We start from the raw sequence: 14,205 nt of genomic DNA on the forward strand, positions 1-14,205 counted from the left end.
AAGGAGTCACTGAACTTCTTCCTGACCTTCAGGCACAGATGTTTGTTTTCTCTGAGAAAACCCATGTGACTGACCTTTATTAGATAGTTCATGACCATGACTTTCCTGAAAGTTATCTCCACCGTAAAACTCAACAGCTTGCTACTGTCCTTAAGAAGAAGCCTAAACTCAACTCTATTGTCGAGCTCATCTCCTGTCTCCTCCTTCCCCTCACAGAATTCTGCTTCCGTCACACTGGGTCTCTTTCAGTTCCTGCACTGAGACGTGCTTTCTCTGAGCCTTCGCAAAGGCTGTTCCTTCTGTTAGGAACGCTCTTCCTCCCTTCTCCTGGCTCACATCCCTCAGGACTCAGTTTAAATGTCAGTCCTCCTGGGAGGCTTCCCAGACTAGCTTAGGTGCTTCCATCAAATGCTATCTTAGCGTCTTGTCCTTCTATGAACATAGCACTCATCACACTGTATTGTAGCTTTGCAAAGTTATCAAGTCATTCAATATACAGAGAAGTATAAAAAATAATATAGAGAGCACGCATAAATCTATCACCCTACCTAAGCAATAACTTCTCTGGCTGAAGCCCACCGTGAAGCTGGACCTCAACATTGTGCCTCCTCCCTATTCCCAGCCACGGCTTAAATTCAGTGTTTAGCTTTCCATATGTATCTTTATACTTTTATTACACATGCATATAAGCCTAAACAACATACCTATTTTGCTTGGCTTTACACTTTATGTATGATATTACAAAGGTATTTCTGCAACTTGCATTTCCCTCTCAGCCTTATTTTTGAGATTCATCCGTGTGGACACAGGTAAGTCTAGATCATTTCTACTGCTGTATGCATTACACCACAATTCATCCATTTTCTCCACTGATGGACATTTAGATCATTTACAGGTTCTTGCAGTTTCAAACCACTCTGCCTCAAGCATGACTGGATCTGCCCTTCATGCGTATGTTAGTTTCCCCGGGCGCAAAGCTAGGAGTGTAACCGCGGGGTCATCGTGCCTGCGAGCCTTTAACTTCATCCGGGACTGGCAACCAGCTCTTCCAAGTGGTAGTAATACACGGTGGCTTTATGGCTTTTATGTCGCAACTCTCCCTCTGGATAGCAAACGCCTTGGGGGCTGGGACTCAGAACAGTGGACAGAGGACACTAACACCTGTTTGTATGGCGAATGGCTGGACGCAGGGTACATTCAGCGTAATGTCGCTCAGCGGGTGGTGAGGGACCGCGGAGCGGGGGCTCGGGGCCTGCGGGGCCCTCTCTTCCCGACGCGACGCGTCTCTCCTCAGGACAAAAAAAAAAAAAAAAAAAAAAAAAAACCCAAAAAAGCAAAACCCTGCGCAGCGGCTCCGGGCGCGGTGAGCTCCCCTCCCCCGGAAGATCCGCCCCCGCCCCGCCCCCGCGGTGGCTCGCGCCCCGCCCCCGGGGCCGAGCGCCGGGCGATGACGGGCTCGCGGCCGTGTGCGGCCGAGCAGCGCGGGTCCCGGGAGCGCGGCGGCGGCGGCGCGGGGGCGGCGGGCGGCATGAGCGGGACGGGGGCCGCGGGCCGGGCGCTGGCCGCGCTGCTGCTGGCCGCGTCCGTGCTGAGCGCCGCGCTGCTGGCCCCCGGCAGCTCCCCGACGCCAGGTGAGTGCGCGCTCCGGCCGGGCCCGCGGGGCGGCGACTGTCCCCTCCCCGGGGCGGCGCGCGGGACAGCTCGGGAGGAGCAGCGCCCGGAACTCGCGTGTCGTTTCCGCCGCGCTGTCGTGGCGGGGCCGGGGCTCGTGCACGGAGGCCGACCCGCGGGAGGACGCAGGAGGGCGGGAGTGGCGCTCCTCGGGCTTCATGGAGTGCCTTTGACCCGGAGACCTGTCGCCCCCAATGCAAAGCTGATCGGAGCCGGGCCGGCGCCCCGCTCCGTCCGCCGCACGGAGGGGTTGCGGGGGACCCGCCGGAGCCGCGGCCCGAGCGCGCAGCTCCGTGCGCGGCGGGACGGAGAGGCCGGTTCGGCTGTGCTGGGCTCCGGGGTCACCGCGGCCCGGGCCGGGGGCGCAGCGGGAGCGCGCGGGAGGCGGCGGGCGCGGGAGCTGGCGGCCGAGGCGCGGGGTCGGATCTCGAGCGAGCCTCCCCGGCCCGCTGGGCGGTTCCGCTTCCATGGTGACGGGCGGAGCGCCGGGGCTGCGGTCTGCAGGGGCGCCCCGGGCGAGGTCGGCGGCCTGGGAGGGCTCGGGGGGATCGGTGCTCATGTCCGGCAGGGAGGAGAGGAGAGGTGAACCTCGGCTCAGCGAGCGTTTCCCCAGCTTGCCTGGTCTCCGAGCTCGCCAGGGAAGTGGAAAAAAAAAGGCAAATTCCAGGGCCTCCCGCTAGACCCCTTGGACGAGGACCCAGGGCCCTAGAAGATCTCAGTCCCAAGCCCCTCCCCAGGGGATGCTGTGGTCGAAGGTCAGCCCTTGGGATCAGCCAAGGCAGCAAACCCGGTTCAGTCAGTGTTGGGGAAGGTCTCCTTATCACCTGGGTAGCTGGGGGCCACTTGCCTCTGCTCCCTTCATCCCATCACCTTTGTATAAGAACGCGGGGGTTTTGGTGTCAGCGTGTGTGGTTCAAACTGCCACTCCTCCTCAATTAAAATGTTGTAGGGAGAAGACAAAATCAATTTTGAAAAAGCATCTTAGCTGGTTACGTTTAATACAGTGTCTCCCCCGCCCCCGAGCTCAGTCTCGTCACACCCTCCCTTTTATAATCGAGCAACGGACCTCATGGGGTTACATAATCTGCCCTGTCACAACTTGTCAGAGACTGAACCCGTACAACTCTATTTCTGTGCTTTAGCATCAGTTAATACTGATAATTATTGTAGGAAAAAGGTAAGTTTCTAAGCAGTGATTCTGTGTAGCGAGGGAGAGCGTACTAGTAGCGTTCTGAAGCCATCCACTCCCGAACCTTCACAGAGCAGTGTTGCCAGGTCAGCCAGGCTTTTAGTGCCACCTGGAGGCCAACTGTGGGCGGGACAGATTCCTACTAAGAACTCCACCTTTATATGATTTGTGGACTCAAGTTTACTTGAAAAGAAAAAAAAAATTAAGTAGACTATGTCTTTTCAGATATGCTCAGCAAAGACACTTACGAGCAGGGAGCTAGAACCAGAAATTAAGTATTTGGAAATGAAGTAAAAGTCTAATATGCGAGCAGTACAGTTACTTGGGCACTATTGAAACGTGACTTTGTTTGGTTTATTTCCTCACCAAGACATTGTAGACAGGAAGAGGGAATTGTCTGTTGTATGTAATGCTCCTAGAGGCTGCCCTGGTATTTCTTTTTTTAAAAAAATATTTATTTGCTTATTTGGTTGCGCAGGGCGAGTTGCGGCAGGCGGACTCCTTAGTTGTGGCATGCAAACTCTTAGTTGCAGCATGCATGTGGGATCTAGTTCCCTGACCAGGGATCGAACCCTGGGCCCCCTGCACTGGGAGCGCGGAGTCTTAACCACTACACCACGAGGGAAGTCCCTGCCCTGGTATTTGTAAGTTCAGCTGTTGGCAGCTTTTTCTAGAAACTGAGCTTCAATTTCGGCGTCATATTGGATGGCTTAGGAATTTCGTCCTTTGTGTTTGTGTGTGTGTGTGTGTGTGTGAGTGTGTGAGTGATACAGACTACACACTCATTGGGTTTTTAAAAAATTTATTGTGATGAACTATAGCTGATTTATAATGTGTTAATTTCTGCTGTATGGCCAAATGATTCAGTTATACATATATATACATTCTTTTTCATATTCTTTTCCATTGTGGTTTATCACAGGATACTGAATATAGTTCCCTGTGCTCTATAGTAGGACCTTGTTGCTTATCCATTCTATATATAATAGTTTGCATCTGCTAATCCCACAGACTCATTGGTTTTTTTAAAAAATGCTCAAATAATGCAAAAAGGTACAGATGTCAGAATCCCCTGGCCTTACACTCACAGTGTCTGTTGCTGCTGTTTTGAGGAGGATAAGTGTTGATGAGGGTGTGGAGAAAAGGGAACCCTCCTACACTGTTGGTGGGAATGTAAATTGGTGCAGCCACTATGGAGCACAGTTTGGAGGTTCCTCAAAAAACTAAAAATAGGACTGCCATATGATCCAGCAATTCCACTCCTGGGTATGTAACTGAAGAAAATGAACACATTAATTCAAAAAGATATGTGCACCCAGTGTTCATAGCAGCATTGTTTACAATAGCCAAGATATGGAAGCAACCTAAGTGTCCATCAACAGATAAATGGATAAAGATGTGGTGTATATATACAATGGAATATTACTCAGCCATAAAAAAGAAAGAATGAAATAATGCCATTTGCAGCAACATGGATATGAGGGTATTATACTAAGTGAAATAAGTCAGAGAAAGGCAAATACTGTATGTTGTAATTTATATGTGGAATCTAAAAATAAAATGAATGAATATAACAAAACAGAAATAGACTCACAGATATAGAGAACAAACTAGTGGTTACCAGGGGGAAAGGAAAGGGGGAGGGGCAAGAACGAGGGTAGAGGATTAAGAGATACAAACTGCTATGTATAAAGTAAACTACAAGGATATATTGTATAGCATGAGGGATATGGCCAATATTTTATAGTAACTTTAAATGGAGTATAATCTATAAAAATTTTGAATCACTATGTAGTACACCTGAAACTAATATATTGTAAATCAGCTATACCTCAATTTAAAAAATACAAAAAATAAATCATACTGGTTGGGCAGAGATTCTGATTTAATAGGTCTGGGGTGGAGCCAGGGCATTGGTATTTTTTTATTTTGTTTTTAAATTATGTATTAATTTATTTATGTTATTATTTTATTTATTTATTTATATTTTATTTTTGGCCGTGTTGGGTCTTTGTTGCTGCATGCGGGCTTTCTCTAGTTGCAGTGAGCTGGGGTTACTCTTCATTGCAATGTGTGGGCTTCTCATTGCAGTGGCTTCTCTTGTTGTGGAGCATGGGCTCTAGGCACATGGGCTTCAGTAGCTGTGGCATGTGGGCTCAGTAGTTGTGGCTCCTGGGCTCTAGAGTGCAGGCTCAGCAGTTGTGGCACACGGACTTAGTTGCTCCACGGCATGTGGTATCTTCCTGGACCAGGGCTCGAACCCATGTCCCCTGCATTGGCAGGCGGATTCTTAACCATTGCACCACCAGGGAAGTCTGGTTTTGTGTTTTTTTTAGCTTGCCAGGTAATTCTGATGTTCAGCTAGCATTAACCCTTCATACAACCTTATATAAAATAATATTGATGACAATTAAGAGCCTTCAAAGTCTGAAATTCACATGAAAAAATTAAGCATGAAACAAGAACCGTATTCCACCCACCACTGAAGACTCATAGAAGTATGAGTAAAAAGAGTAGTTACTACAGCTCTGAAGGGATGATGCTGTATAGAACAATTACGGAGGAAAAGGTCAACAGCTAGTGACTATAAATTTGCAAATGGAAGCTCTCAAACCTGAACAAGGGAAATGAAAAAGAAATACTTGAAAACATTATGACAAGTATGACAAAGGATTTAATATCACAGGGGCTAAGTGGTTAAATAAACATTCCAACAATTCACATGAAAGGAAAGTACTGATAGTCAACATTTGGAAAACATGTTCGAACTGCTAATTGTCAGTTCAGAACTAAAATAATAAGGAAATTATATTTTCTATACATCGGGCTAAAATGCAAGGGAAAAAATTAAACTGGCCCAGCTGCTAGGGAACAGATCTGCTTAGTCTCAGGAGACTGGGAGCATAGAGGTTAGGTGCTGGCCAGACTGGTGAGTCAGTCTGGTGGGTGACCTCTCCAGGCCTCCCATACCTCATCCGGAGGCTGGAGACACCAGCAGCTGTTTCACGAGGCTGTTGGGACCTGGAGCACAGTAAGTGTGTCGTTTTCGGTGTCACCTGGGAGCCGATGAACACCACAGTTGTCTTTATAAACCGGCACAGCTAAATTGGGAGAGGAATTTGGCTAAACATATCAAAAACTATTTAAAAAGCTATTTTTGATTGAAAATTTCACTCCTGGAAGTTCATTCTTAAGGAACTATGTTGAAAGAAGAGCATGTTGATTTTCAGATGTCTATAGCGCCATATTTATATAGGATATGGCATCATTTCTTATAATTGGACAAAAGGGGAATGGGGGAAAATTGGAAATAAGGTTAAATGAAAAGAGAAGAAACAACTTTTCAAAATATTTAACCACATGTTCCTGATTCTGACGAAGCCCCTCTTGTCCCCTGCATTGGTTGGATGTGGCCCAGGTCATTATAATCATCATTTGTCTAACACTTACTTTGTTTGAGGTTCTCTGTCAAGCACTTTGCTTGTGTTATCAATTTTAGCCTCCCCAGCAATCCTCCGAAGCACACACTGTTATGACCCCTAATTTACTGATGAGGATGCTGAGGCAGGGTGGGGTCCAGATTCAAGTTGGCCCAACATGGAGTCCACACACTTAACCCACCATGTTATACTCCTGGTCTCAAACGCTGCTTCTGCTGGCCGCTCGCCACAGGGCGACCAAAGAACAGAAAAAGTGATTGATAAAGCTTTGTTTAGCCTGGAAGGGGAAAAAAGCCTCAGTAGATTATTAAAAGTTATATACTCTGTGTTTTGTCTTCACTGAGAGCTAAATAAGGGTAAATTAGGATGAACGCTAAAAATGAGGGATTTAGGCTGGCTGCAGTGAAGAATTTTCTGAATTAACCAGATGAGGTACCGGGGAGCCCTGAATTAAGCTTTCATATTACAAAATAAAAGAGGCTAGATTATTACCTTTCTGGTTGTGTTATTAAATAGTTTCCCTTAACCCTTACACTGTTGGTGGGAATGTAAATTGTTACAACCACTGTGGAGAACAGTATGGAGGTTCCTTAAAAAACTAAAAATAGAGCTACCATATGATCCAGCAATCCCACTCCTGGGCATATATCTGGAAAAAAACATAATTTGAAAAGACACATGCACCCCAATGTTCATTGCAGCACTATTTACAATAGCCAGGACATGGAAGCAACCTAAATGTCCATCAACAGAGGAATGGATAAAGAAGATGTGGTATATATATACAGTGGAGTATTACTCAGCCATAAAAAAGAATGAAATAATGCTATTTGCATCAACATGGATGCAGCTAGAGATTATCATACTAAGTGAAGTAAGTCAGACAAAGACAAATATCATATGATATCACTTATATGTGGAATCTAAAAATAAATGATACAAATGAACTTATTTACAAAACAAAAATAGACTCACAAACTTTGAAAACAAACTTATGGTTACCAAAGGGGAAATGTGTGTGGGGAGGAATAAATTAGGAGTTTGGGATTAACATATACGCACTACTATATATATGTATATATAATAGATAATTAACAAGGCCCTACTGTGTAGTACAGGGGACTCAGTATTCTGTAATAGGCTACATGGGAAAAGAATCTTAAAAAGAATGGATATATGGGGACTTCCCTGGTGGCGCAGTGGATAAGACTCTGTGCTCCCAATGCAGGGGGCCTGGGTTCGATCCCTGGTCAGGGAACTAGATCCCACATGCATGCCGCAAGTAAGAGTTCACATGCCACAACTAAGGAGCCCACCTGCCACAACTGAGGAGCCCACGTGCTGCAACTAAGGAGCTGGCGAGCTGCAACTAAGGAGGCCGCCTGCCACAACTAAGACCCGGTGCAACCAAATAAATAAATTAAAAAAATAAAGAATGGATATATGTATATGTATAATGGAATCGCTTTGCTCTACATCTGAAACTAACACAACATTGTAAATCAACTAGACTCCAGTATAAAATAAAACATTAAAGAAAGTTTCCCTTTTTTTCTTTTGCCTAGAAGCTAGATGGTGATTTCTCTTTCATATAATATAACAGATATAAATGGCCTAGTTGATCTGGATGAAACACTTTGCTTTAACTTTAGCCAATAATAGTTCACTGTTTTCCTACCAAATTGGCAGACTGAAAGGTAGAAGATGCATCATCCTTATGGTACCCTGAGAGCATCTGGTAAAGTGATGAGCTCTAAGCCCAGGGAATATGGAGCAGTGGCTCTTTCTGCCCTTCAGACTTACCCTCTCTCCTTCCCCGCCTCACGTCTGCCATGGAAACCAGGAGATGCAGAACTCCAAACAAAAGTGACATCAGGCAGAGCTTCTCGGACTGTAAAGGGCGTGCAGATCCCCCAGGAACACTGCTGCTCTGCGCGTCCTGACTCCCTAGTCTGGGGTCCTGCAGGTCTTAAGAGCTGCCCATCCCAGCTCAGAGCTGAGTGATGTGGGCCAGGAAAGTTGGAGCTTCGGAATCACGCAGATTGGGTTCATGTCAATGATTTTACTGAAAACCTCTGTGGCCATGGGCAGTTATGTAATTTTTGTGGGCCTTAATTTCTTCATCCGTAGGATGGAGAAAATACCTAGCTCATGAGGTTGTTATATTATCAAATAGAAGTTGCATGGAAACAACTAAACTTGGTGCCCCTCACACCTTAGTACTTGGTGATTGGAGATGCGAATGGTGTTGATTGAATCCTTGTTTGTAGTAGAGGCATGTGTGTGGAAGGGAACTGGGTGCGTGTGTGCACGTGCACATCCGTGTGGACACGGCATGAGGGACGAGAGACTCCAGGCGTTTAAGAAGCGTTCCCGAGAAGCCACTTTCCACTGTGATGCACTTTGTCTCTGACACATCTTTCAGGTTTCTAGTTTTTCTTTTTCTTTTTTTTTTTTTCCTAATTCTTACCAGACTTAGGGAAAAAAAGGCACTTGGAGCTGAAGATGGACCAGGCTCTGCTGCTCATCCATAATGAACTGCCTGGGACAAACCTGACCATCTACTGGAATTTCGACCGCTGTTATCATGTAGGTGCTGCGTGCTTGCTCACAGTTGTGTTTGCTTTTGGGGCTGGTTTGATATGGCCCCAGTGCTGTCAGACCTGAAGCCCTTCACATGTTAGCCTCAGCTTTACAGGTGAGGAAACAAACAGGCTAGACAAAGACTCAGAAGAAATTCCATCACGGAGGATGCCTAGCAATGGGCAGCATCCCTTTTTTATCGTTTCCCTGCCCATCTTTTTCAAACCAGTTTCTGTGATGAGCAAAATTGATAGACATGGTTTTTTTGTTTTTCTTTTTTTTTTTTTAATGTGACAAGCATTCTTTCATTCCACAATAAGAGCATAAACCAGATCCGGGCCACTTGCTCATTTCTGCCACCTCTTATAGCCTGTACCCTCAGAGCCATTAATCAAGGGGCCTAGCGTGTGACAGGGCAGCCGCATCACTGGTTTCAAGTTGCAGAGGGTGATGCACTAGGATGGGGTCTCAGCAGGATATTCACACTCCCTTTCGGAGTCCATTCAGTTTGATCCCTCATGAAGCCTGAAGTGATAGGCGTGTTTCGGCTCCTCTGCCCACTGCATAACCCTCCTGCTGGACCAGAGAAGGAAGGAGTGAGACACGGCGGGGGGCGGGGCGGTGAGGGCCACAGGACGCTTACGCTGAGGCCCTTCTGATGATAAAGGCTTTTATCTGAAGGCGTTGCTCCTATGCTAGACCTTCCATGTTTGCTATTCTTCCATGGAAAATGAAATAGTCTTTACTTCCAGATTGAGAGCTCCAATGTACCACCTTCAGAGGAGGACTTTTAATGGATAGTGACCTGTTTAGTGTAAATAGCTTTTGAAGAAAGAAAACAAATTTTAAAAGTCCCCAGTGTGGGTATCAGCTAGAAGACGATGGAGCAGTACATGACACCTCCTGTAAAGTTAAGTGAAACACAGAACATTGGTAATATTAAAAAGGTAGGTCAAGACCAAGAAAAGGCTTATCACAAGAGGGACCTAAAAGGACCTTAAATTAAGTAGGAAAAAATCAATAACTTCAAAAATATCTGTAATGTATTTAACAAAACATCAATCATGTGTTGTCAAACGAGACTAAACACAAACGGCAGAGATTATACTTTCTGCAATTTCCTACCTCTGCATGACAAAAAAATACTAATAGGAGAGAGAATACAGACGTAAATGTCATAGAAAAATCTTTGACCTGGCCAAAGCAATTCTTATGAAAATTTGTGTCTAAATGTTTCTAACAGTAAAGATAATGTTAATACAAGTTGCAGCTGCTGTTTACTGAGGGCCTGCTCTGTTTTAGATACGTTATATCTCATTTAATCCTCACAGCAATCCAGGAAATACCTGGATTCTGCAGATGGTGATGCTGAGATTAAGAGCAGGGAAGTGACTTTATCCCAGGTCCCCCCGCTGTCACGTGGCAGCGCTGGGGTCCTCACCCCTCAGTCTAGCTTCAGAGTGTGTCCGCTTTCCTTTCTGGATCCTGCTTTATGTTAATCAGGAAGAAAAGGGGAAATGAAAAGCTACTGAGTAAGGATCTCAAGGTCTTGGAAAGCAGTGTCATCATCCAAACAAGAAAAAAGGAAGCAATAAAAACAATAACTATGGAAACTGCAAAATGAGAAAAAAAATGGGAATAAGAATGAGCCAAGAGATGGTTTTCTAAAATAAAAGTCACACATACTCTGTAATGGCCTATATGGGAAAAGAACCTAAACAAAGAAAAAGAGTGGATATATGTATATGTGTAACTGATTCACTTTGCTGTACACCTGAAAACTATAACACAGCATTGTAAATCAACAATACTCCAATAAAAATTTGAAAAATTAAAAAATAAATAAAAGTCACACAATTGATAAATTATTGATACATTTAAGGGAACAATGGAAATTAATAAAATTAGCAATTATATGTCAACAGAAATTGAAATAATTATGGTCCAATGAACAGTTAAGACTGATCAATTTATAGTACAAAAATTGGTTGATTTCCTTCAAAAAATATAATATGAAGATTGATTCAAGAAATTGAGGATATAAATAGATCAGCAACTGATTAAGAAATCTGGAGAGTTGTAATGAATTTCTCTACCTAAAAATAGGTCATTTTCAAATAATAAATAATTCTTAATCTATATAAACTGACCCTAAATATAACAACAATAAAAAAAATGATGTCTTGGTATCTGATTCATTCTGCAGGGTGTTGATCTTAAAATCTAGCCAAGACATGACAGAAAATGCAGGTCAGTCTTTCTAATTAATGTGGGTGTAAAAATCTTAAATAAATTATCAGGTAGAATAAGTTGGCATATTGAGAGATTTATGATGACTTATATTTTCATCTTGAGGAATCTATAAGAGGTCATATATATGGACAATGATAAAATTTTAATGGGAAAATTATAGGCTAAATGGAGAAATAGCCAATGCACGCTGATGTGACACCTAAGTGTAGGAAAAATGACAATACTTCCCAAATTAGTTTATACATTCAACACAATTGCTTGTGGATACTTTATAGAAGCTGCATAAAAATAATTCGAAAATGTCTATGAAAAAGTAAGTGTGCAAGAGAATCAGAGGATGGCCCAAAAGGAGAACAGATGGTACGGAGACTTGCTGTACCGGATAAGAAGTATCACAGAGCACGGTCATGAACGTAGCCAAAAAAGATAAATGAAGACCAACGGGCCAAACGAAGTATAAGAAGTAGAATCTAATTTACGTAAGAATTTAACAGCTAAAACCATGGGAAAGGTATTTAGAATTATGGGATACCATCTATCAAATACCCCAAGTGGATTCAAGTAAAAAAAAACAAAACCCACAAATTTAACAAATACTAAAAAATGCAGAATACATTGTTAAACTCATGAAGCCATAGAAGAAATAACAAACCAGAGTAGTATGACTCTGTAAAACTTTAAAAACAACAACATAATAAGATGAAAGCACTAGAGTGGGGAAGCGTTTGAGAGAGTTAGAAGTTTCATGTTACAGTGTACGAGGACAGATTTCTAAGATTCTGTTTGAGGGAATTGAGTGTCTACCAGGTGGTTCACACCATAAGGAACATAAAAGAGCAAAAGAAAATTGAATTATTTAATCTACTTCTAATTTAAAATGTAATCTTAATGCTGTGGTATCATAAACACCTAGTACCTGAACAAAAGGAAGAATGATATGAAGTCCTGGTAAGGCTGATGAGAAATAAATCTATTGTAATTGTTCTTATGTGAGTGCTATTTGGCCACGTGTAACAAGAACCATTAAAATGATTATTTTTTTAATCCAGTAATCTCAGTTTTGGAAGTTTGTCTTAGGGAAAGAATTTAAAGGAATAAGAACATCATGTGTAGATCTTTTAAAACAATATAATTTATATAAATTATAAATATAAGTAGATTTATATTATTATATATCATATAATTAAATTATGTATCTTCCAAAACAATATAATTTATATAAGTTATATACAAAAAGATAAAACGAGCTTTGAAAGCACCCTAAGTATTCATAGCGATAGTATTTGATGGAATATAATGCAACCATTAAAAATCATAAATATGCAAATTAGGTAGAATCATGGAAGTTTATTTGTTAAATAATATTAAATAAAACCATAGAATGCAAGATTAAAGGGATGCTGTATTTGTTAATTATGTGAAGAATGTACCTATGAATAAAGATTATGTAGTTCCATAGCAACACCTAGTTATGTAGGCAAATTTTACCTAAATTATTGAAGTGTAAAAGTTTTCTATAAGCATGAAGGAAAAGTTATCTCAGGTCTTCAGTTGGATACCCAGCAACCACAGACTGTCAAACCCCTAACACCTGGCCTGTGCTTGGATCGTGTAGTGCCTGCTCCAGGTCCTGGTTGACGTCTCCCAGAGCAGGAAACCCGGGGAGCCCAGCATTGAGGCTGTGGCTGTGAGCACCCAGCACGGATCCATCCTGCAGCTTAATGACACTGCGGAGGAGAAGCAAGTTTGTAGGTTCGTACCTGCTATGATGTGACCTACTGACACCTGTACTTTCTCTCTACTATTTTTTTCCTGTTTGGTTTTTAGCTTCTTCTCTCAAAATATCTTTCTGTGTCTTCCCTGATCTGCACCCAGGAATGCCTGTCACTCTGCCTGGGTGACATTACCAACATCCAACTGCTTATTTCCTAACCTAATGATGTTTCTTCATTTTCCCTAATCTTTGTAGGCTGGAATACAAATTTGGGGAATTTGGAAACTATTCTCTCTTGGTAAAGCACACCCACGATGGAGTCAATGAAATTGCGTGTGACCTGGTCGTTAATGAGAAGCCAGTTGACAGTAACCTTCGTACGTACATGCTCTTGATTGATTTTTATTTTTTAAAAATATTTATTTATTTGGCTGCTCCAGGTCTTAGTTGTAGCACGCAGGCTCCTTAGTTGCAGCATGCATGTGGAATCTAGTTCTCTGACCAGGGATCAAACCTGGGCCCCCTGCACTGGGAGCACAGAGTCTCAACCACTGGACCACCAGGGAAGTCCCTCTTGGTAAATTTGCATTTTCAACGGTTTTACTTTTTGAGTACTGTTTGCGACATTTCGGGTAATTTAAATCCTGGATTATAGGTTGTCTGTCTCAGTTATGGCATATTTATAATATATTTATTGTGTCATTGGTGTAGACTAAGAAAATTATGTGACATACAAAAAATTATTTGATGTATCAACATATTCTCATAGTTGTTATTTACTGTATTATGAAGTATAAATAAGCCAAAAAAATTAATGCAGTGGAAAGAAACTAGAAATAAGACAGTTGACTGTCAGGTGTCTTTCTTTGTTTTAGGATTTAGGGTACAGTGTTTCCTGTATGTGTCTCTGACTGTCCAGAGGTCCCCTTGGGTTCAGGAGGGATCATTCGTTCTCTAATAACTCCACTGGAGAAAATCTGTCCCTCCAAGCCCCCAGTAGATAGTATCAGGAATCCCTGGGGCTGTTCCAACAATAAGTACTGTCCACAGTGACGCTGTTGAAGACTGTCAGAAGAACACTGGTAAGAGCCAATGTGAAAGAGTCAACGCGGGATGATTTAATCATTAAAAGAATAATGAATGTAATTGACGGAAACACGTTGCACATACAAAAACCAGTGAGTTCACTATGAAGCTAAAAAGCACAAGGCCCCCAACAAAAACAATATTTTGGTTGCCTTTGAGGGTAACAAGGACACCTGGTGTTAACTGATGATCCTGGTGAAGGCAGGATCATCTCTCCTGTCTTTCCTGTTTTCACTATATCTTAGGGTAACGAAATAGTCCTAGGTGAT

The 14,205-nt window shown here is 42.9% G+C and overlaps 1 protein-coding gene across 2 annotated transcripts in view; it reads left to right on the forward strand.

Moving 5' to 3' along the window:
* Positions 1–1,423: 1,423 nt before the first annotated feature.
* The window catches only part of HGSNAT (heparan-alpha-glucosaminide N-acetyltransferase), a 45,668-nt gene continuing 32,886 nt past the window's right edge, over positions 1,424–14,205 (forward strand). For both annotated transcript variants that reach the window (XM_082863889.1, XM_082863890.1), the window contains exons 1-4: positions 1,424–1,631; positions 8,774–8,889; positions 12,752–12,888; positions 13,106–13,227. In XM_082863889.1, the coding sequence (XP_082720015.1) occupies positions 1,448–1,631; positions 8,774–8,889; positions 12,752–12,888; positions 13,106–13,227 (559 nt within the window). In that variant the 5' untranslated portion in view covers positions 1,424–1,447. The remainder of the gene's footprint in view (positions 1,632–8,773; positions 8,890–12,751; positions 12,889–13,105; positions 13,228–14,205) is intronic.

Source organism: Leucopleurus acutus (assembly GCF_964270905.1).
Source record: "Leucopleurus acutus genome assembly, chromosome: 21".
In the NCBI taxonomy this organism is placed as follows: Eukaryota; Metazoa; Chordata; class Mammalia; order Artiodactyla; family Delphinidae; genus Leucopleurus; species Leucopleurus acutus.